The sequence below is a fragment of the Toxotes jaculatrix genome, chromosome 14 (assembly GCF_017976425.1).
Source record: "Toxotes jaculatrix isolate fToxJac2 chromosome 14, fToxJac2.pri, whole genome shotgun sequence".
NCBI classification, from domain to species: Eukaryota; Metazoa; Chordata; class Actinopteri; family Toxotidae; genus Toxotes; species Toxotes jaculatrix.
This window is the reverse complement of record NC_054407.1, coordinates 4,681,066-4,706,618: the sequence shown is the minus strand read 5'-3', so window position 1 is coordinate 4,706,618 and position 25,553 is coordinate 4,681,066. Positions and strand designations below refer to the sequence as shown.

General features: G+C 40.7%; 1 protein-coding gene across 1 annotated transcript in view; it reads right to left on the bottom strand.

Annotated features, from left to right (window-relative positions):
• astn1 (astrotactin 1) overlaps positions 1-25,553 on the bottom strand; it is a 336,997-nt gene that overhangs the window by 267,700 nt on the left and 43,744 nt on the right. Inside the window, exon 2 of the mRNA XM_041055289.1 lies at positions 2,537-2,718. Coding sequence (XP_040911223.1) covers positions 2,537-2,718 — 182 coding nt within the window. The remainder of the gene's footprint in view (positions 1-2,536; positions 2,719-25,553) is intronic.

Below are 25,553 nucleotides of genomic sequence, written 5' to 3'. Positions count from 1 at the left end.
TCAGACAATTCATCAGCTGATCAGTCAGCTGACTGGCAGGAAATTAACTGGCAACATTTTCAATAATCAACCAGCCCTCATGACTGATACTTGACCTTTCTGGCATTTGGTGTTATTATCTATCAATATATATGATATTGCAGGATGTTTGAAGCTTGTGTGAACAGCTTTTGATTGAAAATTGTCTTCTTGTACCACCTGGATCTTAATTTACTATTTTTTTTTTTTTTTTTTTTTACTATTAATGCTACCATACTGGTTTTTGTTTGGACCGTTGTTCAGGCCATTCTGCGGCGTGAAGCTTCAGGCACAGGTCAGGTTTCTCCCTTTCTCTCTCTGAGCCAAAAGTCTCAGCACCTGAGTCATGAGTGAACGATACACAGTGGGCTGAGGTAAGAGTGTGTATCCAATGCATTTCATTAACCTGGCAAACTAACGGTCAGTAGATAGGATAAAATTAAGCAAAAATATTGCTTTGGGTTTGAGCCTAGACAGTACCAGTCAAGTTCTGTTGGTCAGGTCTGTTGGTTGGTCTCAGGAGGGGACCAGGTTTGGATCTTAGGTCTATACAGAACTCTAGTGCAAATATACCTACTTCACAAAAGACAAACAGAACAAAAAATGTAAAACTGATTTCTCAGTTCCATTTTGACCCACTGTATTTGCCACAGCTGTGCGAACACAGTTTTTCTGTGCAGTGAAGAATTATTTTTGCATTTTGGGTGCTTTTGGATTAGATTAGCGGACTAAACTGTTGTTTGGCCTCTTTAAAATGTCTAAGATCAGAAAAACGTTAAAATCGTTGGTTGTCAATCCAAAACAATGATCTCGGATTGAACTGTGAGACCCATTGAACAAAAACTGATTTGGATCTTTGGCGACCAAAGACAACCTGCAGCAAAATTTCCAATCAGTGTCAGACATTTAGGACTAAACATTTAGGACGTCTACAAACCAACCAATCAGAAGTTTCAAAAGTGCCATTTTTACCAGTTTAGGGGAAAAAAAACAACCTGTAACTCTATGACATCAGTCGATAACTAGCCTCTACTCTTGTATACAATAAGACATTCACAAGTGTGTACCACTCTTTTGTTTTCCACACTGCCACCTGTGCTGACCTCTACTGTCCTGCAGCCTCCCATGACATATAATGAGAGAGGTTCAGTGAAAGATGAGTGCTTGAGCTAAAAAACCCACAAAGCAGCCTGCACGGGACCCTTTTTGTATCCACAAGGAGCTGAACAAGTGACATGGCTTTAGATTTATAGGTCAGGGCCTCCAGCCGGGTGGCAAGCTGCAGCACGGCCTGGGCATCGCAGGGGCAACGCCGCTTCCATCTGTTGTCACGGTCTGTTTATATCTGCATGCTAATCCTTCTCTAAGCACACCTTCATGAAAACACCCTGGTGGCAGCGCTACTGCTGCAGCCCTTTCAGGATGAGAAATTAGCAGAGCAGGGAGCACAAAGACCCGGACCTGAAGTTGATGGGATGTGAAACGCAGATAGAGCAGGAAGTAAAAACGTGAGATTAGAGGAAAATCAAAGAGGTAAGAAGCAGAACCTCCGCGCTGACTTTCTCATTTCCACATAAAGACATTGTCACCACTCAAACTCGTGCGCCTGGTGGATCGGCTTGATGTTAATTCATGCAAAACATGCAGAGGATAGTCAAGGTCAGTTATTTGTTATCATTTCACGGTCTCAAGGTCGCTGACATTCGGGCGGGCATCGATGTGCGGCTCCCTCCCTCCTTTCAGCAGATGTAGCTGCTGGCAAGAGTCTTCTCAAGCTGACTAATCATTTGTGTATGCAGCTATAATATGCTTTCAATGTCTGAAAATACATATCATCCATCAAAGCATGATTGTAATGTCTTTGGGCTGGAAAAGGGCACTGGGAGTAGGTGTGGCATATCTATGATCTAATAAATATACATTTCCTCAGGCAAGAGGAGGAAGCTGCGAGATCTAAGGATTCATTTCCTACTCTGCCGACATAGCAGATAAGGTTTGATACAGTGCAGGCATGCAAAAATCTACAGTCTGCAACTGAAATGTGAAACTTTATAAATTCACGGTCCACACAGACACACAGAATTTTTCATTGCCTTTAGTCTGCACAGCGTCTCCATGACATAAAAAGGAGATATTAACATTTTAAGTACGAGGAAACCCACTGCTTCGGAGTCCACCCTTACTCCCTCCATGTCTTTATGATCGTAAGACACCCTCAGCCATGTTGGTTCCCTGCGAGCTGGCTGGAGTGCATACCATATCCAGGGGAATAAAAACAAGAGGGTGGCATGTTTTATCTTATCTCAAAGATGATATTGCCGAGGGTGTTTCATCTTTAAGGGAAAACAACTCAGCCACACTAAAATATTTTTTATATATCCAAATCCATCTCAGTGAAATAGTAAGATAGAGCTTGCAAATGGAAGATTCTAGGTAATTAAGTAAGCTTTTCTTTCTAAACCACCTTTCCACCTTTAGCTGCTTTGTGAACATTCAGGCCCAGAGCAGGGGCTTTTACCATGACAGAGATGTGCAGGATGCGGAGCTCCTCCTTTGCAGAATCGTTGGCAGGGTCTTCAGTCGGTTCTGGGAGGTTGAGGCTGCCGTCCTGGTGGTGGATGTGGAAGAGCAAAGTGCCATTCTCCAGCCACTGCTGCCTCCAGCGCACCAGAGGGATGTCCTCTGAGTTCCCAGAGATCTCTGCCAGATACAGAACAGAAAACAAAGGAGGCTGAATGAGAAGCTCCCTGTTGTCACAACAGACATGTTCCTAGCAACCACTGCCAACATCACGACAAAGGTCCACTGGAATTTGAGTAATTTATCAGAAAATAGAGACATCGTGGCGTGGGTTTGAGTTCAAGAACTACAGTTCAAAACTTGAAAGATAAATCAGCTAATGAATGTGGTGTTCATTTTAATCATTTCTTTCAGTTTTCAAGATGCTTTGACGGGATTTTCATTGGACTTGTCAAGAACAGGTGAAATTTCACTATGACTTTGGTGCAGTCGTGAAACATCTCAGCAACTATTGAATGAATTTCCATGAATATTGTGACGACCCCCTGCCATTTCCTGCCAATCTGTGTTTCTGTCTGCCTGCGTTTCAGACGCCTGGTGTGCGGGGCAGGGATCGTCAGTGCCAACTGGGAACACCTGGGCCTGGAGTTCCCGGCCTATAAAGATCTGGCTGCTGCTGGCAGCCCCCCCTTCCTCCTCTCCTTCCCTCACTCCCTCCCCCCTCCTCCCTCCTCTCCTTCCCTGCGGGCAACTGCTTGGTTATGCTGTTTTTGTTGGTCTTCAGTTCTTTCCTTTTTTATTTTGTTTTCATGAGCCTTTCAACACTCTTACACTTCTTCCACCCTCATGCACATCCTGCAATACTGATTCTACTGACTGACCCCCAAGCTCCACGTTTGATTTTAATTTTTTTGTTATGTATTTAATTAATTTTCAGTTTGTTTAATAAATGACTTTGTTTAACTGCTGAGAACGGTGTGTCTCCTGCTTTTGTCATGGCCTCACAAGCGGGTTATAACAGTTGGTGCAGATATTCATGGCTCCCAGATGATTCCTAATCTTCTTACTTTTCATCACAGGGTAAATCGTATGTTCAACACTTTGAGTTATGACCAAATACCTGCAAAACAAATGACACACTCACCAGCCTTGTGCTAATTAGCCACTATTAGCATATCCCTTTAAAGAGTTTTCCAGAGTTTACATCCATGTTAGGGAGAACAAAAATGTCAAGAACTGATTCAACCCAAAAGAGAAATATGAGTAAACAGTGATTTTGTGGAGGCAGCGGAACATAAGAAACACTGTGCTGTGTGTCACACCTCAGTCCCTCAGACAATGCATTCCACTCCGAGCTGTTTGAATTAGTGATGTATGCCAAAACACACACTCGGTGCAGAAACAGAAAACCTTATAAATGCATGAAAGAGCTCTGTGGGTGATTTTGTGTTATGTAAGTAACAGTAGCAAAGATGCATCAAGCTCATAACTCATGGGAAGTAAGAGCTCTGACTGGAGGACAGAAACTGAAACAGAATCACACAAAGTGCAGCCAGGGCTCAATCCTACCCCCCTGAACCCACCATCACACTGCTCCAACAGACAGCTGCTGGAACTGTGGGAGATTATTAACATACTGAATGTTCTTGACCAGATTTTGTGGTTTCACTGGAGTTACAGCAGTAAACAGTGATTTGGTGAATATTAACTATTATGTTACGTACAACCATTTCTCAACACTATGAGTGACCATATTTCAGTTTTAAGTGGGTCAACACCGTAGAGTGAAATCTAGTAACTGAGATGCTGTTGAATCAACACTTACATGTAAAGCATGGATATGTTTTAAACAAAATTCCATCTAGTTTCAACTTTGACCTGTTTTTGATGTTTTTTGAAGTGGAAATGACCAAATCTTTGCTCTTTAAGCACTGAACTCACTTACTGTACATTTACACAGTTAAGTACTAATAGTGCTTACATTAACTGTCTTTTTGGACATCAAACACCTATAATATCATTGTCTCTGCAATATTGATGAACTGTGGCAGCTTACCAAAAACAAGTAACAGCTACAGGTTCTGTCACAGAATCTACAGCAAGAAACATTCTTCTGTCTATGAATAACATGCAGTATTTGCATGTTTGCAAATACAAGTGTGCAAGTGCACCACTCATCCATCCCTGTGTAGCTCTCCCACATGGATCCCAACTCTGAACCCTGTGCATATGTTCAGCACTCCTGAAGTCTGTCGTACACTCAAACACACACATATTTCACCCCTTCTCCCCTAACACACTATACTCAGACGTACTGCATTTATCAGAGTAATTATTTCTTACATACACAGAGCGTGGAGAGTGGGCAACATGGAAATGTTTCTCCGTGACTGAATGTACAAAACCTGCTATGTCGAGGCCGCCGGTCCAGGTTCATTCAGAAGCATCATATTGAAGAGAAGGTTAAAGCACAATAGGAAGTTCAATGTCATATTTTTCTTCCAAATCAGTAAACTGAGAGTGAAAGAGGAGTGCAAAGGCGTCATAAAGAGTCTCAATGGCATGTCCATGAATGCATATGGTTGTGCCAAAACATAAACAGGGGAAACCGGAAATATAAAACTAATAAGAAGTGTTGAAATTACAACATTCATAGAACCTCGATAAGTTTCAAAAGCTACGTTCTTATAAATTTCTCTTAGATTTTCTCATATGTTAAGAGAAACTTTAACCATTCAAATCTGCTCTCTTCTTTAATAATATGTGCTATAGAAATACTATGCAATCCAATCATTATAATTATAATTCCTCTAAAACAAATAATAATTATTTTTTTTTGTTCCTCAAATTTAAAACTTATGTTGTGCAAACAGTTTGAGGACTGTAAGAATTAAATGTTTTTGTCTTATCTTGGTAAGACCCAAGGCCCAGCATTCCAGTGTATATGGGCTACATTTCTCACCGGCATATTTTTAGTTACATCTGTTTAGAGTATTTGCATTCTGTAAACACATTTTTATAGTGTCCATTGTTGTTAGCAGGGGTACAAAATTCCATTTAGGAATCTGCACATCACATCCTGTTTAATAACACCATTTAAGTGTGGTACACAGTGCACATTCTCATACTGTTTATGCATTACTTTGGACACTCTGCCATTGCAAGAGACTATTACACTAATTGCAAGCATGACCCACTGCAGTACACAAATCTATTATCCAAATATATTATGCTAGCTCTACTGGTATACAAGCTATTAAATAATTTAAAGCTCATTTTACACACAGATGTCACAATGAACCAAACACAGAAGTAAGCGCAAGCAGCATGCAGAGCAGAAAGGCATGGTGGGGGTGCACTGAAGGGACAGGGTCCATTAGCGGGTATTCCATAATTGATCAAAGTCCATACTATGTGCTGGTTTATTCGTGTAGTGGCGCAGCGTGGCGATGGTTGCGGGGAGAAATCATGGGCTGTAAATAATAATGAGGATTAGACCTGATCAAAAGAAAAGCCTAGAACTGAGTGGCTCAGGCACTAAGTTAAGGCATTTGTGTTAGCATGGGAGATGAGAATGAGGACAGAAACAAAGGGGAGTGTGAAGCTAGGGGTAGACGGAAGAACAGCAGAGGTAAAATATCACACGCTCACAACTTTCAGCTCTCGCTCCACACAACCTTCCAATCACTGGAAGCCTTTGCGTAGAGATTTATGCATAAACACAGGCTAACCTCACGTTACACAAGAACATTACACTGATTATTACCTGAGATGTAGTTGCTAGCAAGATTTTTCCTGTTGATCACAGGCTTTTACACAGTGTGTAAAATTTACAAAGCATCTGTTGAGTTACGACTCCACTGCATCTACACAATGTAACCAAGTCTCAAGTGATTCAGGGCTGTAAGGCCTTTTCATCTGCTGTGTCCACTTCATCTGTGTCTGTTATTCAAGCCTTAGCATAATGAAACTAATGATTAAGGATCAAAGGTCAAACCCTTGTAGTTTGTATAATACAGTATTTAGTTAATAAATGGAAAATAATTTATTTTACACATCTTAGGCGGTTAGCTAGTCATTGGGAGTGATACTCAGCCTGCAAAAACAGCTGTACGATGTCTTCTGTGGCTCTGCTGCAGCTTTAACCCTGATGATGCCTGATGCTGTCATTAAGCCTGACCTTTGAGATGACACATTTTCAACAGAAAGGCCATGTTACAAACTGGCAGCACACACTTTAGAGCATATAGTTCAAGCTTGTTTTTATTTATCAAGTTTTTATCTTATCTAATCTAACATCATCACTAGATCTAAATGTGACTAATACCTGCAACCCTGATGATGTTCCAATCAGCCTCAGATGATACTGTTGCGTTTAGCACTAATTAGCAAGTAACATATGCTAGTGCACTAAAACACAAAACTAAGAAGATGACCAGAGTACCTGCTAAACTCAGCATGTTAACACTGTCATTATCAGCATGTTAGAATGCTAATATTAGTATCTGGTTCAAAGCTGGTTAGCTTCACAGAGTCACTAGTGTATCTGTGGACCTCTGAACCTGGCTAACTAATGTTTCATATGTAAATGTTACAGTTCACTCTCTATGCACCTTCTATGTAAGCACTTACCTGGTCTTAAGTATTCATGCTAAGAGCAGGCATCATGAATATTTTGTGCACACATTGCACATTGTAAAACATTACAGCACAGTACCTACCGTACTAGTACTTGCATGCTGTGCGAGTGACACCACCTTCTTTGTCAGACAGTCCATTATACTGATTACTGGCAAAGGAAACACTTGCATGCTGGATAATAGCCATAACCCTTACATAGATTATATCCTGTTTACAAACCAAAACACTTAATGCTTTTACTGTGACACAGCAGTGTGTGTGTGTGTGTGTGTGTGTGTTTCGTAAATGTGTGAGTGTAACAATAACTGATGCCCTCATGCTGCAGTAAAGAGGGAGTTCCCTCTGCCCATAAATAAGATTTAAGAGTCCCGACTGGTTTTAACCTAAATGCAAATGATGTGCCAGAGTGTGACAGGGCACTTTTTAAAAACTGTGCTCCCCCCCCCCCCCTGGGGACAAGTTTGCCATGAGAGCGGGATTAATGAGACCGCTGCCTTACTGCACGGGACCATGTGCAGTACCACCCAGCAGAGAAGAAGCAGGAGAACGAAAGAAAGGAAGGGTGGGGAACGAGACCGAGAGACAAAAATGCAAAAGAGATGAAGGGAGTGGTGGAGAGGGAGAGGAAGAAAAAAAAAAGAAAGCGGCCACCCACCAGCACTAAAATGAATCAAAGTAATCTGATTACGCTGCGTTATTAGTGTTGCTCCTCTGAATGCAGATTCTCTAAACCATTTAGTTTAAAGGAGTTTCAATTCCTTTATAATTTAATTGATGTAGCATCTGTCTTAAGTATTTTGAAATCTTTAATCCAAGCATAAACAAACGGGTGGTACCACCACAGAGGATCCTGTACAACTCGTTTTTCCATTCCCTAACTGACTGACAGAGACAGCCACAATGTGATAGAAAAGAATTCAGAGTTTGTTTTGTTGCTGTTACATGTACATAGGTAAATCGTACTTTGCATTAAAATGAGATGAATTCAGTAAAATCTTGTTCTCCTTCTCCGAGTCACGAGTCTCAAAGACCTCCGCTTATCCAAGCACAACTGATATAATTAGAAAATCCACAGAGGGGATTTGAGAATTAAAACTGAATTTGATTCTTACTGTTGCAAGATTAATGCATCAGGATGGAAATAAACAAATTACAGTAATGTGGTCTGCCTGGTGCAGTTTTAGGGAGACGCAGGGCTCATTTTTGCAGGATTCAGCAACGTAACACTGTCAGAGTTTAGAGCCCAGCAGGGAGGTTTTGTTCTGTTCCAGGCAATAACATCACAGTGAAGTGTCAACAGTGGAATAAAATAACTCATCTTATTGGAGAGTGTTTCTGGGTAAGCTGAGGGGATCAGTGTTGAACCGGTGCTGCAACAGATTCATACAGTCCCTCTGGGACCCTTCAGGCTACAGCTAACAACGTCAACAGGCTTTCTTTATGCCTACTGTCACTACAATAATATATTAAGTGAGAAGTTCACCTAAAATACAAAATAAAAAATAAAAAAAACGTTGGATAATTTACCTCCAGTAGCATCTAACAGTTTGTTAGTAGAATTTTGTGTGTTGAGGTTATGGAGTTTCTATCTCTTAATTTTCTGCCCACATCCCAAAGCAATAAAAGTGAATGAATAGTTGGCCATAGTCCTCACGTCACCTTTGAGCTAGCTGTTGTTCCACTAGCTGCTAATGCTCTCAGAGTCTTTTAAATGCCATTTGGCAAACTCCAAACAGCCTCTCGTTTGCCTTTTAATCAACCCTTCCAACATCACTCATCTAGCCACTCCACCATAAACGCCTGACTGATGGAGAGCTGCTGGGATGGTTGTTCTTCCACCAGGTTTTCCCACTGGACTTTTCCGATTGGAAGCTCTGTTTATAGTGATCGTTGGGTTCTTGGTCTCCTCCCTGACCAACGCCGTTCCTGTCCAGTCTGCTGAAAGGTCTAACAACCAACTCTAGGAAGAGTCCCGGTGGGTTCAAACTTCTTCCATTTCACAGTTATAGTGGTCGCTGTGCTCCTGGGAACACTCAAAGGTTTAGAAATGGTTTTGATCTATGCCTCGCCACAAAATTTTATCACAGAGATCTACAGAGAGTTTCTTAGATTTCATGACTTGGCATTGTCCTGGCATGCAGTGTGAAATGTGGGACCTTACATACGCAGTTGTCTGTCATCTCATTTTAATGCACTGTGAAGTTCCACAGCACAGGGTCTCCAAACCTTTGTAGATCAGAGGTTTCAGTTTTCGATTTATAATAATAATAATACTAATATAAGATACTAATAAGATAATAATACTAATAATACTACTACTACTAATAATAATAATAATCAAAAAGTGATGAGGCCGACAGTGAAACCTGTACACACTGAGTGTATCGTGCCAGGGACAGAAATGCGGGGCAGGTGGGTAAATACATTTTTACATGTAATTCCCCCTAAATCAAGTTGTTTTTACATTTCTTGTTATATAAACAACCAAAATACTTAATTAGTGAAATGTGAAGGTGTCTGGACAGAGCCGGCCAAGCTGTTTCTCTTTTTGCAAGACTGAGCTGACCACGCCTTGACTTCAGATCTATACCTAACACACAAATGTGACATTGATATTGAGAAATTCCTGTAAGTATACTTCTAAAAAGCTTTATGAGTACGAAAAAAACAATTGATTTTTCAGTTTGCCTTTGATGTACAGTATTGAGCTGCAAATCAAATCAAATCAAAGCACAAAGAAAATGGAGGAGCTACACTGACCTGTAAAATATTAACACAAATTGCAAATGGTGGTGATACTCACTCTGCCCTAACACCAAGGGAAGGGCTCCACTGCAATATTTTTTTGTCTTTTACCTTCCTGTGTGGTGGGAATGGGTTGTTTCGTGTAGATCAGCATATGTATAACAGACATGTGCCTGCATGTCAGCATATAAGATATATGATAAATGTGAATTGATCAGGACAGAAAGATCTGACTTTGGATAGAGACAAAACGTTTAGAAAAACATTGGTGGGTCACATACTGTCAATAGCTGGAGAAAGAAAACCAAAAATAAAATCAATATTACATCTCTTTAAAAATGTTTGTCTCTTTGTGATTAATGCTTCGTTTCAGTATGGTGATTTGTCCTGTAGTAACTGTGAGTGTATCAGTGCATACTATATATTATTTACTATTGAAAAAGGACAGAGCTTCAGTTTACCTGCTCAAAAACCTTTCTTTAATCTTCATATATATTTAAGTTTTCACTTTATGAGTTGGTTCTTTATCATATTCTGAATAATCTCATTTCCTGTTCAGAAGAATCTCAAATATAAAAGTTGAGTTGTGCTAATATAAATATATGTGCTATACCATGGCCTCACCTTCTGAGTGACGGCTTTCAGGATCAATTTAAGTTGGTTTCCATGACGATATACAGTATTTAGATTACCCCTTTCGTGCCACACATGCAAACAAACATATGCAGGAGCGGGGGTATAAGACAGAGACAGCATATCTCAAATAAGGCCTCGGCCACATCTCAGCTCCTGTGAGGAAAACACTGGAATGACTTGCAGATGACGTAAAAGAGAAAAACATAATCATATGTCCACTAAATATATCAAACTTAGAAGGTTTTATTATGTCAAAGTTGTCCCTTAACCATCTGTCACGGCAAAAAGCTGCATTTATTGTGTTAAGTGGATACTACACAGCTCCCTCAGAAATCAGTATCACTTTTAGAAGACAAGCTTGAAGGACGACCTCCGTGTGTTCACAATAGAATAATGGTGTGGAAATAAATCATACTAACTAATAATAGCACCCTGTCTCTCCTTCATACGCTTCCTCTATGAGCTGAGAGCCCAGGGATGGAGAACAGTTGTTTCATTGTTGCTAAGTTTGGGGAATTCCAAAGATGACAGTGGCAGAGCGTGCTGGTTGATATGGGTGTGACAGTTATGATGACATATATATAGACATATATATATATATATAAATGTAATGGACTCTGCAGAGGTATGTGGTTCAAGGTGTTTTATCTTATGCTGAGTCATTACTCAGCCTAGCATAGAAACCAGTTTTCTCCAGTCTGGTAGCAAGCTGGTCAGGGCCATAATGGACTGTGCTGTGAATTTTAATTTAGCTCCATCTGTAAGCAGCATGCAGTCGGTTTTGTTTTCAGAAAGATAAATAAATAAACAAACACAAACAAAGCTCCAAAAAAAGGAGATTTAAGGTCTTTAGAGAGAAAACCTTTTGAGTAACTGCTGAAGTCTTGATACTGATTTTCTGAGCCAATTCACAATACAGAACAACACACAGAAGTGAACTACAGAAGTGCTGAAGAGAGCAGAATTAAGACCGAAGCTAAAGGTTGTCCCGTGGTCCTTCTTTCTTTTATTCTTGCCAGATTCTTTTCTTACGTAGGCCTATCACATATTTCTGAAAAAGTCACGATGGGGCCAAGTCTCAGTCACGATTTAAAGGACTGATTTACCTTCACACACCTGTTTCATTCCTCATTTGCACAAAACACAGCTGAATCCTGTTCATCTTTGTAAACAGTCATTTCATAAACCAAGCAGCTTTGCTGAAGTTTTTAAATGACATATGAATAAAGCAATTTCACAAGAAAGTGAAATCTTTGGTTTTTCTTGTTTTTTTTTTCCTTGAAAGCTTTTTTCTTATTTTTATGAGTTACAGATGGCAACACACATTGTTTGTCTCAACATTAAAAAGAGACATAATGCTTGATGACATAAGACCAGGAAATGTTATTTCATTCAGTAATCTGAAGCATCTAATCAACATATCATATATGTGTGATATTTTATGAATGTGCTGCATTGGATGTTCCTCCCATAGAAACATATAATGCTTTGAATCCAAAGTTTATTAGCACAACCAGCTATGAATAATGCCATATATCCAACCCAGCAACAATGTACTGTAAATAGAGTTGTTTTTTGTGGATGGCAGCCAAATACTGTTTCCAAACAAGCAGTCAGAACTCTTAGAAAAAGTTTTAGTCCTCTTATAAATTTCTTAAATCAGTTTATGAAAAAGAAACTGGGAAAGTTTAGAGAGAAAAAGTACAACATTGTTTAGTGTAAAATTGGAGTAATTAGCAATAAAACAGGAGTTTTGCAGCTACAGCCTTATTAAAGTTTATATTGCTGTGTAATGGACTTTGCTAAGTCAGTTTACTTCATGACTCTTCTATACTGTTACACTATGTTTTAGCATTTGTCATTATTCTGTCATTTTCACCTCTGTCAGTCTCACATTAAGGCTGCAGCACTTTCAGTGTTTGACGTTATTCTACATTTTTGTGTTAAGCTGAAAAGACCAGGAGCAATGCACTTATCCACCTGGTATGTTCCAGCTGCTGGGTATTGTAGTTTTTAGCTAAGGTTTCTCAAACCAGAGTAAAGGGTGCACTTGTTGGGGACTATTTTCAGCTGTGGATTAATAACACATTGGGCACAGAGGAATAAGATGCATCAGGCTTTGTATTCACACACAGTTCTTGTCAGGAGGAAAGATTCAGTTTTGGTCTGAGTAGGAAAATTACAGACTATCACCAGTTTTATCGTTTAAAAGTTTGAAGACTGCAAATGTGAGGTCAGGAAATCAGCCAATCCGTATGCTGGGCTGCAACAATGAGAGAGGCAAAATGCTCAATTATGTTGAGTCCAGCTTTCTCTGGAGACTTCATGCACTGCTGTTTTCACTTTTACATTTCAATCTGTAACTTCCTGTTCGTGGATAAGTGCTAAGACCCAACCAGAATTTAATTTCAGGCATATAAGGTGAGCCTGTGAGTGAGAGCTAATGGGAGGCTCCTCTCTGGTCCAGCCAGACTCTGTGATTTAGTTCAGACAGGTGAAGTTTTATATAACATCTTCTTTGCTGTTTCAGGCGTGCAGGGATTGTGTCTTATTAAAACAGTACACAACACATGGTGACAGCAAACACAGGAGGCAAAGACTATAGGGTACGCATCTGTTTTAAATTTTTAGCATGCCTGAACAGCTGAGAGTTTAATGTGGAGATATCGACAGGGGCATTCAGAAGTAATGAGATAGGAGAGCGGATCTGTTTAAGGGAGATCAGGAGCTAAACAACGGTCTGAGAGGAATGCTGTTTTCCGAGGCCTGTTTGCCCAGTGGGAGAGGGGAGAGAGGGTGGGGAAGTGGGGGGGCGGGGGGTTGACCATATGGTCATGGAGCTGTGTGCTTGTACTGGGATTTAACAGCAGCAGAGAGGTGTGTGTGTATGTGTGAGTAAATGTGTGTGTGCGTGTGTGTGTGTGTGTGTGTGTGTGTGTGTGTGTGTGTGTGTGTGTGTGTGTGTGTGGTAAGAGGGGGGTGAAAACTGAAGCTATTCTGCTCACATCCTCATGCGGTGTCAGGGGAAGCTGCCCTCTCTTACCTCGCCTCTCACAGTCATAGCTTCTTGTTAGAGTGAGGAGGGAAGATAGTAAAGAGGGGTGGACGGGGGGGGCATTAAAATCGAAGGTGTAATGGGATGAGTAGATGGGTGAGAGAGGTGGAGGTTGGACGGGATGAAGAGGCAGGGAGAAAGAATAACGAGACAGATACAGACTTGTGATTTTGATCTGAGGTCTAATCTAAATTCAAACTTCAGGGTATGAACCCACCACCACTGCCACAACCCCCCCACACACACACACACACAAGTTCCCAAACTGTGAGCTACACAGGCATGTATAAGCAGCAGCCCAAATATGTCTAGAATCCTTATCAAAGACCTTCTTACCACCACTTCCATCACCCACAACACAGTCAGCAAAGACGGGGCTGCCAATACGAAACACTGCCGGCACATGTGGAAAAACTTCTACAGCAATTTCACCAGCTTGATGACTCTGGATATTTCCCAGAAACCAGGCAGCGAACAACGTGATTGGAGAGAAACCTCGATGCCTGTGCTAAAGTGATCCTGAGTTTCATAAATAAAAAACACTTTAGCGAGTGACACCAAAAAAGCACAAGAAAGGTTTTAAAAGAGTAAACAGGTAAGCCTTGTGATATTTGTCTGGTGCCGACTTGGCTGGACGGCAGCCTTTTTTTTGTTTCAACATCGCCAGGTCTGTGTGTAAGGAGTGGAAAAGTTAAAACAAAACGTAGGAGTAGAATAAAACGTGTAGAAGTCATTCACAGACAGAAATAAACGCTCCCCTGTCCCAGAGGGAACGCTCCTGGGCTTGTTTTAAGGTGTTCGTCATGCGGCCTTGCCAATTTTCTACATGAATGAGAATAGGAAACAGTGCAATCAATCAAAGTCAGTCTCTTTTCGATCAAGCTACCCAACACGGGACTCCACATATTAATCAAGACAGCCAGCAAATGGTAATTTGTGGTAGTCTGAGAAGTTCTTCTTTTAAAATTTCATGTCAGATGATTATTTATGGGACACAAAGCATAGAGGGCAGGTTGAGCAGTCCACTTCAAGGTGAGCCGAGATCACAGGAGGTTCTGCCAGCCGCTGCTGTAAAATACATGGAGCGCTCGGTTTGATGTGATTCAACGAGACTGACCCCACTTGGCTGTGATTAGAAATTCCACTGGTGGAAAGTCACACACCCTGCAGAGTTTCTGCGAATGTGATCACACAGATGAATCCCATTAAAGGCAGGGCAGAGCAGATGGATCGTACTGTTGCCAAGACAGGAAGATTCAAAAATGGTTTCGACAGGTTGCTAAGCTGTTTAAATGAAAGGCATTGAGGCGGAATGCATCACTGTGTATGTAGAGGCACACGAAATAAAGCTAGGACTGCTAACTCTGCAGCTACAGCTTGGTTTGGTACTTTTAAGCTGTAGCCTCAGATTGGAATAAGTAGATACTTACCTCTGCAAAAATCCAGAATCCACTGATGTATGCAGGTAGAATTACACATGCTTTTTCTTTCTTTCTTTCTTTCTTTCTTTTTTCTTTTTTTTTGTTGCAGGTTGCAGGATGACCGTTTAAGCAGTGTGGGTTTATCATGGTTGTGTAAGCCTCACTTCCCTCCAGTTTTAAGCAAGTTACTTGAACATTTTAATCAATTACTAAATTTCTTATTGCTTGTTGAAATACTGACTAAACACTCAAGAGTAGAAGTAATTACTAATATTATTTGTTACAGTACTTTGTGTTTCTACGAACAGCTCCATCAGTGGTGCGCTCCAGTTCCTCTAAAACCTCCACAACAACATGTTAACATGATTTAACGTGCAGAAAACAAGATGACAGCACTTAGCAAGCAACTAGCCTATGTTTTGGAGGCCATATTGACCATCAATAGCTAACCGTTAGCGAATTTAAGCCTCTCCTGCTGTGTTGTGTTTTTCCTTTTGCAGGTTTCCTACAGGTTGCGATGGGAGGAGCCATGTTGCCTGATGCTTTGCACCTGGGGAGGTTGTTCCAGCTGGCTCCCTGCTGTGTCTGTCTCTCTCACCATCACCACCCACGGTTTGTTGGTTTGTTGTTTTCTTCTCGTTGCTTTGGCTTCACATCCACCTCATGTCCAGAGAACAGCACATACACCACTGATTCGCAGACAAGTATTCATTGATTAAATTACTTTTGCCTTAGTTTCAAATAAAATATTTATTGGACTGATTGGAAATTCTGATTTCAGCGTTGGCCTGAAGAATACTGTTATCATTCAGGCTAAATAGCTCAAGTCTGATTTGTAATCCACTACTCCTTACTGAAAAAAGTAATCACATTTCTTCTAATGGCATCTAACCCTGCAGAGAGTTAGTTTTATTTGCTAAGGTTATGAGATATCCCCCTAAGTGTTGGCAGAGTGGTTTGTGGACTAACAGGATTCTGTTGAATTTTTTAAATGTGTTTTTTTTTTTCCAATTATGTGAATGAAACAAACAAAATGTCAACACTGGAGGCACAATTCTCTGAGACATATACATAATTTGAGTGAACCAGCCGTTTAAGTCACCATGACAAAATGAAAACACATTTTATCATTCGCACACTCTTCAGCTCTTCAGTAGGACAATTATGCGACAATAGTTTGCCAAAAAAAAAAATCAAGTCTCCCGTTGCCATGAACGGAACACACCTCCCCCTCTCCTCTGAACAAAGAACCGCTGCATCAACCTGTAGCACAAATTCGAGCGTTGGCTCCATATGGAATGAGATTAACGAAGCAGGCATTCAAACACGACCACCGCTCTCCTGTAATGCAGTCATCTCATCTACATGTTGACTTAATTCAACATGCACGTCAGCCCTCACAAAGAAGGCACGTTAAGTGCAATGGACCAAACAAACACCAAAGCCATTTGCCATCCTGAGACGAATACCAATTACGATTTCTGTTATGTCTCATTGGTTAACCCATTTGTTCTTCTGCAGAGCCACAGATATGGAAAGCAGCTTAATCTCTGTGTGTAAGAGATGAAGAAATATATGTTGATGGTGGAAAATATCTTAATCCCCATTTCACTCACAACCTCGCTCAATCAGCTTTTCCTCATTGTATTGTGCTCTCTAGCAGATGTAGCTGTTTGAAGTTTTCTTCTTAGTTTTCTTCTTAGTTTTCCACAGCGTTTTTTTTTTTTTTTATGTAGTATTGAGTACACAGAAGTACTGACGTCCTTTTGTTGTAATCTAAATGAGTAAGTGCAGGATTTTTGTTGCGCTGCTTTTCAAAGCATCTGCTCCTTAAAGGATGTGAAATGTTTTACAACAGCTTACTCTGCCAATTTTACATGTCCATTTTTCATCACGCCCAATTAACAAGTGCCCTGTTAGGCCTGCTTGAGGGGAAGAAAAGTTTAACTGCTGAGAGAAAACAGTTAAAGTGACCCTGCTGCTCAGATCACCTTGACTCTTTTAGCATGGTGTTCCATGGGGACTGCTCTGCACTCCCAAAGGGCAATTTAGCATTCCTGCCAAGTAGCACAAGTGCCTCAGCACTGCTTGAATAACTAGCTGTTTCTCATCACGTTGCAGAGTATATACAGTATGAGCAAGAAGCTCATGCTTCGATGATGCTGGCTGTTCTGCCTATAAACTGCTGAATAAAAAGGTGTGTACAATATTGTCAACAAATGCACTCTGCTGTAAATGAAGGGTTTGTAAAATTTCTACCCCTTTTCGGAGCAAACAAGCATAACAAATCAGGGCACTGGCCTCCACATCTGACAGTTTACTAGTCATTTACTTTCAGATTTTTACCACAGAGTGATTCCTGCCCACTGGGGCCAAAAGGCACATGTCATTCAAGCTCAGTTTATACCAAATAACCACATCAAGACCTGAAAATGTATCAGATTTCTTCCAAGTCAGCTGAGGTTTGGTGTATTAGAGGTTAGAGTCAGACCGAAAACAGCCATGCGTTAAAACTGAAAAGTCTATTCTAAGTGTTTGTGCATTGGAGGCTTCAAGTTTCCACATCGTAGTGCTCTGAAAAATCACCATCAGGTAAATGTACATTCAGATTTATCCTTCACCTGAGCTGAGTCAAACAGATCCCTCTCCTCATGTCCAATTTAGTCATGAGATGATGGTATAAACAGTTGCTTCACTCATTGAAGGTGTCCTCCAGAGATTTAGTATTACAAGTAATAATAATAATATACAACAAGGGCCACAGACAATGGACAGATGAGTGAGGCCGTGGAAGACGACTGAAGCGTGTGTGAATTCTACTTTCCATTCTGCGCCTGTCGGGTAGCTAATGCTAGCTAGCCAGCTGTCTGCAGATATCAGGCTGATGTTTTGTCAACATAAACAGTGCTGATGAATTAGTGAGCAGAGGAGTTTCTACCCTGTTTGTACTCAAAGTGATAATTAAAGTGTGCTGTGCTGAGCTGAAGCATCTGCTGCTGACAGTCCATGCGTAACTGTATGGGATAGCATTTTAATTTTCTTTAAAAAGTATGCATAATGATGACGCTCTTGTAAGTGGTGCAAGTTTGTTATTATTCCTTTCCAACTGTTTTTGCACACGTAGGCCTAAAACTGTATAGATGGATCATGTTTTAGTTGTTTTGCATTTGTCAATGGTAATAAATGTTTGGTCCACAGTTTCAGAGCCAGGAAATGTGTTTACAATTTAGCCTGTAATGTGAACGCCTGCGTTGCTCACTTGTTAAATGTAGAGGAAATTTAAATTCCCAGGGTAAATTCTGAGAAACTCAGAGGCACTTTATGGTATTTATCTGATGTATCATCAAGAACTGAATCAAATCTAATTGAATTGAACCGAATCAAATCAAATCAAAGTGAATTGATGGAAATAAGACCCAAACCAGCCAGATGAGGCTAATAGACACACATGAGCAACCATGAAACCACAGCAATTCAGGCTAACAACAACAACAGATAGAGCATCAGAGAAAAAGGGACTGTTTGTCTGATTTCCAGCAGGGCAGAAAGATACTCCCCAGTTATATCTGCTTCACCTGCTGAGGTTGGAAGATCTAACACAGTCCTGACGAGTTTGTTAAAACCAGCCAGGGATATCACATTTACACTGGAGGTGGGCAATATAGCTGAATTCACATAATTTCAGTCATTATTTAATTACTATAAAACCTACAACCATTAGTTCAGACAACAGAACCTTTAATACTGAACTGCAGTCTGACAGAATATCTCTCCACTCCGTGTTATCCCACTTCAGAGAAGCACTGCGATTTGTATAATCCATGACTCTGGAGTCAGTTGAGCCCCCTCACTGCAGTTAGGCATGACCATCCACTGGAAGGTTGGCTTTAGACAAAACATCAATGCTGTATGGATCGAATAACAATGTAAGCTGCTGAGTGTGGCGGGCTACACACTCAAAAATAAAGGCCCGACATTCCTAATACCAATGAAAAAAAATTTAAAAACACTGCAGGCTTTAACACATATTGATTGCATTACATAAAAGAACCTGGTAGTATATTACACTCACAGTCAAACTTGTTCCGTTTTCACAGAAGGTGCAAAACTATTTTCCATCATTCATTCAGGAAAAGTTGACTGTGCACTGTGCTCCTTTCATGTGATATGTTGTTAAACATCTCTGCTGAGAAAAGCTGGTTAGAGGGACGCTCCACTGATCTAGTATTGCACTTCCTCAAAGTTGGGAGCCTTGCAAGAGACACTTGAAAGAACAGAAGATCAAAATCATTGTAGCTAAGGCCAAAATATCCTGACTTTTGGATGCCATCTACACCTGACATTAACAGGCCATCGATACCTGGGTATCCTGTCTAGATAAGGAAGATCACATGTTAATGCAGGTGTAAATGCATGCAGAACATCACCATAGGATCCCAGACAGGTGTAAATACAAATGTAATTTGTTGAGAGTGACCACTTCCTTTAGAAAAAAGGGAGGAAAAAAACACCCAACAAGCTGAAAAGTCACCTAACTGCTCCTGTTAGCTCAAGCTGCTCACAAACAGCAGCAGCAGTAAAGTCCTCATTCAGAAAAAGTGATTTTTTTGGAATGATACTCATCCATGGCATTGTTTCTGCCTGAGTCATTTTCACACTGAGATACAACAACAATGCAGGTCAACTTCAAATAACAAGATAAGGCCATGTCTGCATTCTTGATGTCTGACAAACATGTTTCCATCCATGTTTACTAGCTACAAGTCTTCTTCTAGTTTTCTACTTCTCCTCCTTCTTCTTCTTCTTCTTTCTGTAGTTCCTAGGTAATTACTGCCTCCTGTGGATCAGCAGAATAGTGTGAAACCAAACTGCAACTATTAGCTAATTTATCATAGTGAAAATTAATCAGAAGCTTTTTGATAATTGATTGTTTAAGTACTTTTTTGAAGCAAAAATATCAAACTTTTTAAAAGACAACTATGTTCCTGGAACGATTCATTGAATTTCTTTATCTAATGTAATAGAATAAAGCAAAAAATTCCAATACCTTGGGCTTTATAATATTATGATTGACACATAATACTTTGACACTTCAATATACCAAATGATTAATGGACAAATGTAGAAAATTATCAACAGATTAATGGATGATAATGATCAAAACAATCGCTAACTGCAGCTGCACAGGAATTTTGTCACCTGTGTCTCTGTGCATGTGCCAAAGAATGAATAAAATGGGGATCACATAAGAAAACATTGCTGCTGGTGGTCAAAACCTCCATGGAGCACCTTTAATACCAGGTGGGAATGGGGCTTTAGCTCCTGATCTGCATCAGACTAAAAAGATGAATCCCAGCTTTCCTGTCATTCAATTACACAGCATCTTTCCTGGGACCCTTCATCCCGTGTCTTTCAAACCCCATGTCTCCAGCTTGTAATGCAGGCTTTTGTTTGAAATCTGTAGTCACCCACATCAAGCTGAGATAATTATTAGTTATTTTCTCAGACTTTACAAGGATTCTCCAAAGCCACTGAAGACTTTATGCAGCTGTTGTCACGGGCTACTGAGTGAGACTAGCCACAATTAGTAGAGTAAACTTCATGTGTAAAATCAGCTGAGCGCCTCATTAAATGCCTTGCTCAAGAGTAACTCAGCAGCAGCTGTTTAGGGGACAGTATTTTCCATCCACCATATCTCCCCTGATTTTCACCTCCACTGTAGAACTACCTGTTTTCTGTTTATATAAAGCCATTTTTAGGATGTATAAACACAAGTTGTGTGACTTTTATATTGCGGAGTAAATGCTGTGCGCGTTCAGCTGCGTTTCTGCGGCGTGCGTTAAATGTGACATACTTGTTTACCTGTGTAATCAGGTTGGTAAATTAGCGCTAAAGAGCTTGAGAGGTGGGAATAACAATCTGTCAGAGCGCTGCAGTCTGACCAGCTGTAACTGGCTTACTCTGGGGCTGCCGCCGCCGCTGTTGTGGCTGCTGCTGCAGCGAACTCCCGACACGCTGGGGCTTATCTGGGGCACGCAGGAGGCACAACAATGAACTTATCACCATCCAGCCACTTGGCGGGATGTAGCTGCAACCCCGCCGCGCTGCTCTGACCACGAGCCGGCTCCGGTTCATTGATCATACACACCAGCAGAACCTAATCTAGGGACAGTGAGCCTTTCAAACCACAGGCTCCAGCTTTGGATAGAGAAAGGGCAGAGAAAAAAAAAAAGAAAGAGAAGTTTTGCCAGGTAATATAAAAAGCTGCTGTTAAAAAAAAAAAAAAAAAAAAAAACCCAGAGAAAGCAGTTCAATGACTTTGCAGGGACCTCCACGCCCTGCATGTCAACTAGCTTCCAGGAATTTGATTGAAGCTCTGCACAAGCTCACAGCAGGGCTTTTCTATTGCTACCTTTTTTTCTTTGTTGGCGAATCAGTTACAGTGCCACAAGAATACATAAAAGTTTTAGTTGTACGGTTCCATCGAGGGTCAGGAAAAAAAAAAAAAAAAAAAAGAATCTCTTTTTGGGACAAATGTCTAATACAAACAAAGATGATTCTCAGTCTATTTGCTGGCTGCGACGCTTTGAAAGCAGCAACAAAAATGAGGTGTCAGAGTGAAAATGAAGAGGCACCATCCCATACAGGCAATTTCTAAAGCGTGCAATGTGATTTTACGTACAGAATAACAAAACAGGAGGGTTACCTTAATACTCAGACAGACGCATTACGCTCTGACACAGTTAGTGTCCCTGATATTAGATATTTCACGGCCACTGCAGACAGCACAGAGAAATCACTCAGGTTGTATATAAGAAACATCAGACCCTTTTAAACCTGATGTGATGTGATTTTTGGGGCACAATATTCTCTCTGTCCTCTGTCTGTGTTTCTACAATCAATTAAGCTATGGGAGTAATCCTATCCCTTTGATGCACGGCATGTATACTTGCATACATACATGCCCGGTCGTCTTCCATTTTCAAAGATAGCCCTATTATCTAAGCCTTTTGTACTTTCCCAATGACTGGTTCTGTAGATTTTTTTTTTCCCATCACGCCCGACTCTCTCCGTCCTGTCTAGAAGAAGGATCGGAGTGATCATCACATCAAATGGAACACGGCAGCTTGCCCCTCGCAATCTCGATATCTGGAGCAAATTGAAGGTGATTTTCAATAACTGTGCTGACGAGAGGAAATAGGCGGATCAGAGTCATTCTCTCCATCTGACAGGTTGGTATAAGAGAGACGATCTGACGTTCTCTGCGTTTCAAGTGGATCATAGCTTGGTTTACGCCTCCTGCTTGAAGAGCAATTTTACGAGCCTGGATGTGATGGCTGTGGTGGTGCATGTGTGAAATGTGTCCTGATGGGATTCTTGTTATAGTAGTCTTGTTTGCATTTAAAGTCAGACTGAATGTGAACCTTGTGAAATTTTGGACTCAAGTCAAGATGAGAGCAGAAGCCTTTTACTTTTCCCCTCAAACCAACTCAAGTTATTAATTCATCAAAACTATTTATCATATTTCTTTTGACTTCAAAATTCTCCTGCCTGTTAGGCTCCCATATGAAGGTAGTAAGAATTTTAAGAATTCGATTTTGGTGGAAAGGGTTATGCTCTTTAAGAGAGCTCTCAGAGAAAAAGGGCAGCAACAAAGATTCTGCTGGAAGAACTAATCCTCCTTAACAAATGCATACATGAACATGATATCTTTGTTAAATCATCAACAACAACAAAACCAGTGTCAGTGCTACATGTAGCCAAACATTTGTTCCTCCTGAAAATGCACATTTTTCATAAAGTAGTTTTTAGCAAATGTTACTGAACAGGAAGGAACTGGACTGTTTTCAGCTGCAGAGTCGTACACGTTTGGTGCTCTGCAGAGTATACATGGCAGCAGGTCAAAATGTGTTCGCACCGTGTGTGTGTGTGTGTGTGTTCATGGTAATGCCGGACCGTGGCAACCTGTGCAGTGATGTGGCTCACTGTGATTTTTTTTTTTTGGAGCTCTGTGGCTCAGAGGAACCTTTTATCAGGCTTTGGATACAGACACAGTCCCTGTTAGTAGGATCAGGCCTGCAATACAAACACTCATGAAAAGAAATTCTGTGATGTGGTTAATGTACTAAATACATTAAGACTTATATTTTGTCTTACCCTGGACAGATTGAAAAACCATCCGGGACAAACCTGTGATTTTGGGCTGTATAAATATAATCAACTTGATCAACACATCTCAGTTCTGTCCTGCATCTTAACCTCCAAAGATAGGTCGTATATCATTCCTTCAACAAATGAGAAAGTGACAAAAAAGAAAAATAATCGCATCAGCTGACAAAGTCAATGAAGCCTTTGGGATACTCAGAACTGTGGCTTTCTCAGGAAAATACTGTTTCACGTTCCCCTGCAGACCAACGCGCGAGGAGAAAACTGCTTTATGGCAGGGGGTGTAGGAAAGTACCCATAAATCTCCCAAAATGACACCAGGTCTAAACAATCTTGGCTCAGAAGCAGTCTTGGCTGGATCAAAAATGGGGAGTGGGGGAACATTTTGGCTCCAACATCATCATCATCATCATCATCATCATCATCATCTGACTCTCCTACTCCCTGTAGCTGTGCTACCTCTGAAGCTATTCCTGTGCCTAATCTAAATGAAACATATGACTAATTGTGTCAGAACTAATCACCGGTCTCATAATAATCTGCACCGTGGCTCACGTTCAGTATGGACTCACCATGTCTAAACATATTAAGCAAACAACTAAATCACACGCAAAGCTCCACTCCACGACAAATTGCCAGCAAGCTTGTACTTGGTGTTTGCCTTCTGTTTTGCTCAATTGGTCTTGGCCAGAAACAAGGTGGTAACAAAGGCTGCGTGGCAGGATACTGCTGCAATAATATCCTAAACCCAGACGCCACCCACTGAGTCAAAGTCACACACGTATACACACAACATGCCTAACGGTGATTGGGATGATGAGAAAAAGCATTTCTGTTATTGTTATTTTCTCGAGAGACCTGTGAAACGCCACAATTCACTGACAGAAGAATGGACTGAATGAATGAATTCAGTTCTTTGGTGTGGCTGAATTTTATTCCATGTTTATGCCCCCAAAGCACTACGATTTAAAGGGGCATTTGTGATTTATTATTATTTATTTTTGTAGCAATATTTTCATGTGGAACTCTAGAGAAAGCTTTATCCTGAGACGAAAACCTCCACTACATCATCAGGCTTCTCTGAGATTGTTCTTGAGACTTCAACCCAGTATCGCAAACTGCTTATGTGGAGTGTAAGGTCTAGTGAACGAGTTGCATTATGGAAACTGCAACTGTTTTTAAGTTCATTATTACAAAGATTCCATTTACTCTTGTCATTTCAAGTGTCCCGTAAAAGTAAAAATTTTATTTTTTACATAGTGCTTATGTGTCTCTATTGGTCGGATCATAGATTATCAAACCTCCTGAGGTGATTTGAGGCTTTCAGTCCGAATGCTTCCTGGCTGTATTTACACATAGGTTTTTTTGAGCTCAGATCTCTATCCCGTCAGCCCAAGACAGATTAAGTGACAACGCCTGAATGAGGTCATTAACCCTGTATCTAATACCATACAATCTGTATTATTTATTATTTTGATTAACGGTTAAAGGAAGCAACGCTGCAACCTACAAAGGCAACAGTCACAAGACAGATGGAGAAAGCTCAAGACATCAGTAGGTTAATATCTGATAGTATGCTTGTTAGCTGGATCTGTTAAATAGTTTACACAATTTCATTTAGAATTTTTTTTATTAATGTAACAGAATTTTCCATCAAACAATCCCATAGAAAGAAAGCCAAAGGAATCTGGTAGCCTTGTAATCAGGCTAACATTACAGACCCAGTAGCTTGGATACCACTGTGAGGCACGTGACCCTCGCCTTACAAGTCACAGCCGTCCTTCAAGAGTCTGAACCGAAACTGAATAACAATGCACTGTACACACGTAGGTAAACTGACACTTTATGTAGTGGGATGTACACATGTGATTAATATGCATACAGATACAAATCTGCACTCTGTATGCAGAATGCAGATTTCACCCTTCGACATTGTTTGGCAAAGTTGGTGTTATTATGCAAATGCTCTCCCTTTACTGTGTACAGGTAGACAGATTTACTTGTACCCAATGATTACCTTAATCCATCCACAATACGAGCTGCTGATGAATTATGCAAATACTACATCTGTTTCCGCACAAATGAATCTCTGTGGAAAATGGCTCTGTCACCAGAACGTTAAGATCCATTCTCAGAAGTCAGTGACGGACCAGCGCTGATGACACAAAGTGTGTGCTGCATTCGATGAGCTCTTGTAGGTGCCAGTGTGGTGGAGGGCCATCTCATCAACAACGAAGTGCAGCTCCTCTGCACCACGGCAGAATTTCAGAATCTAAACTAAAATGTTTTTCCATACGTACTTGAATTTGCTAAGATTTTATAATGGCACAGGAAACATGCTCTGAAATCTA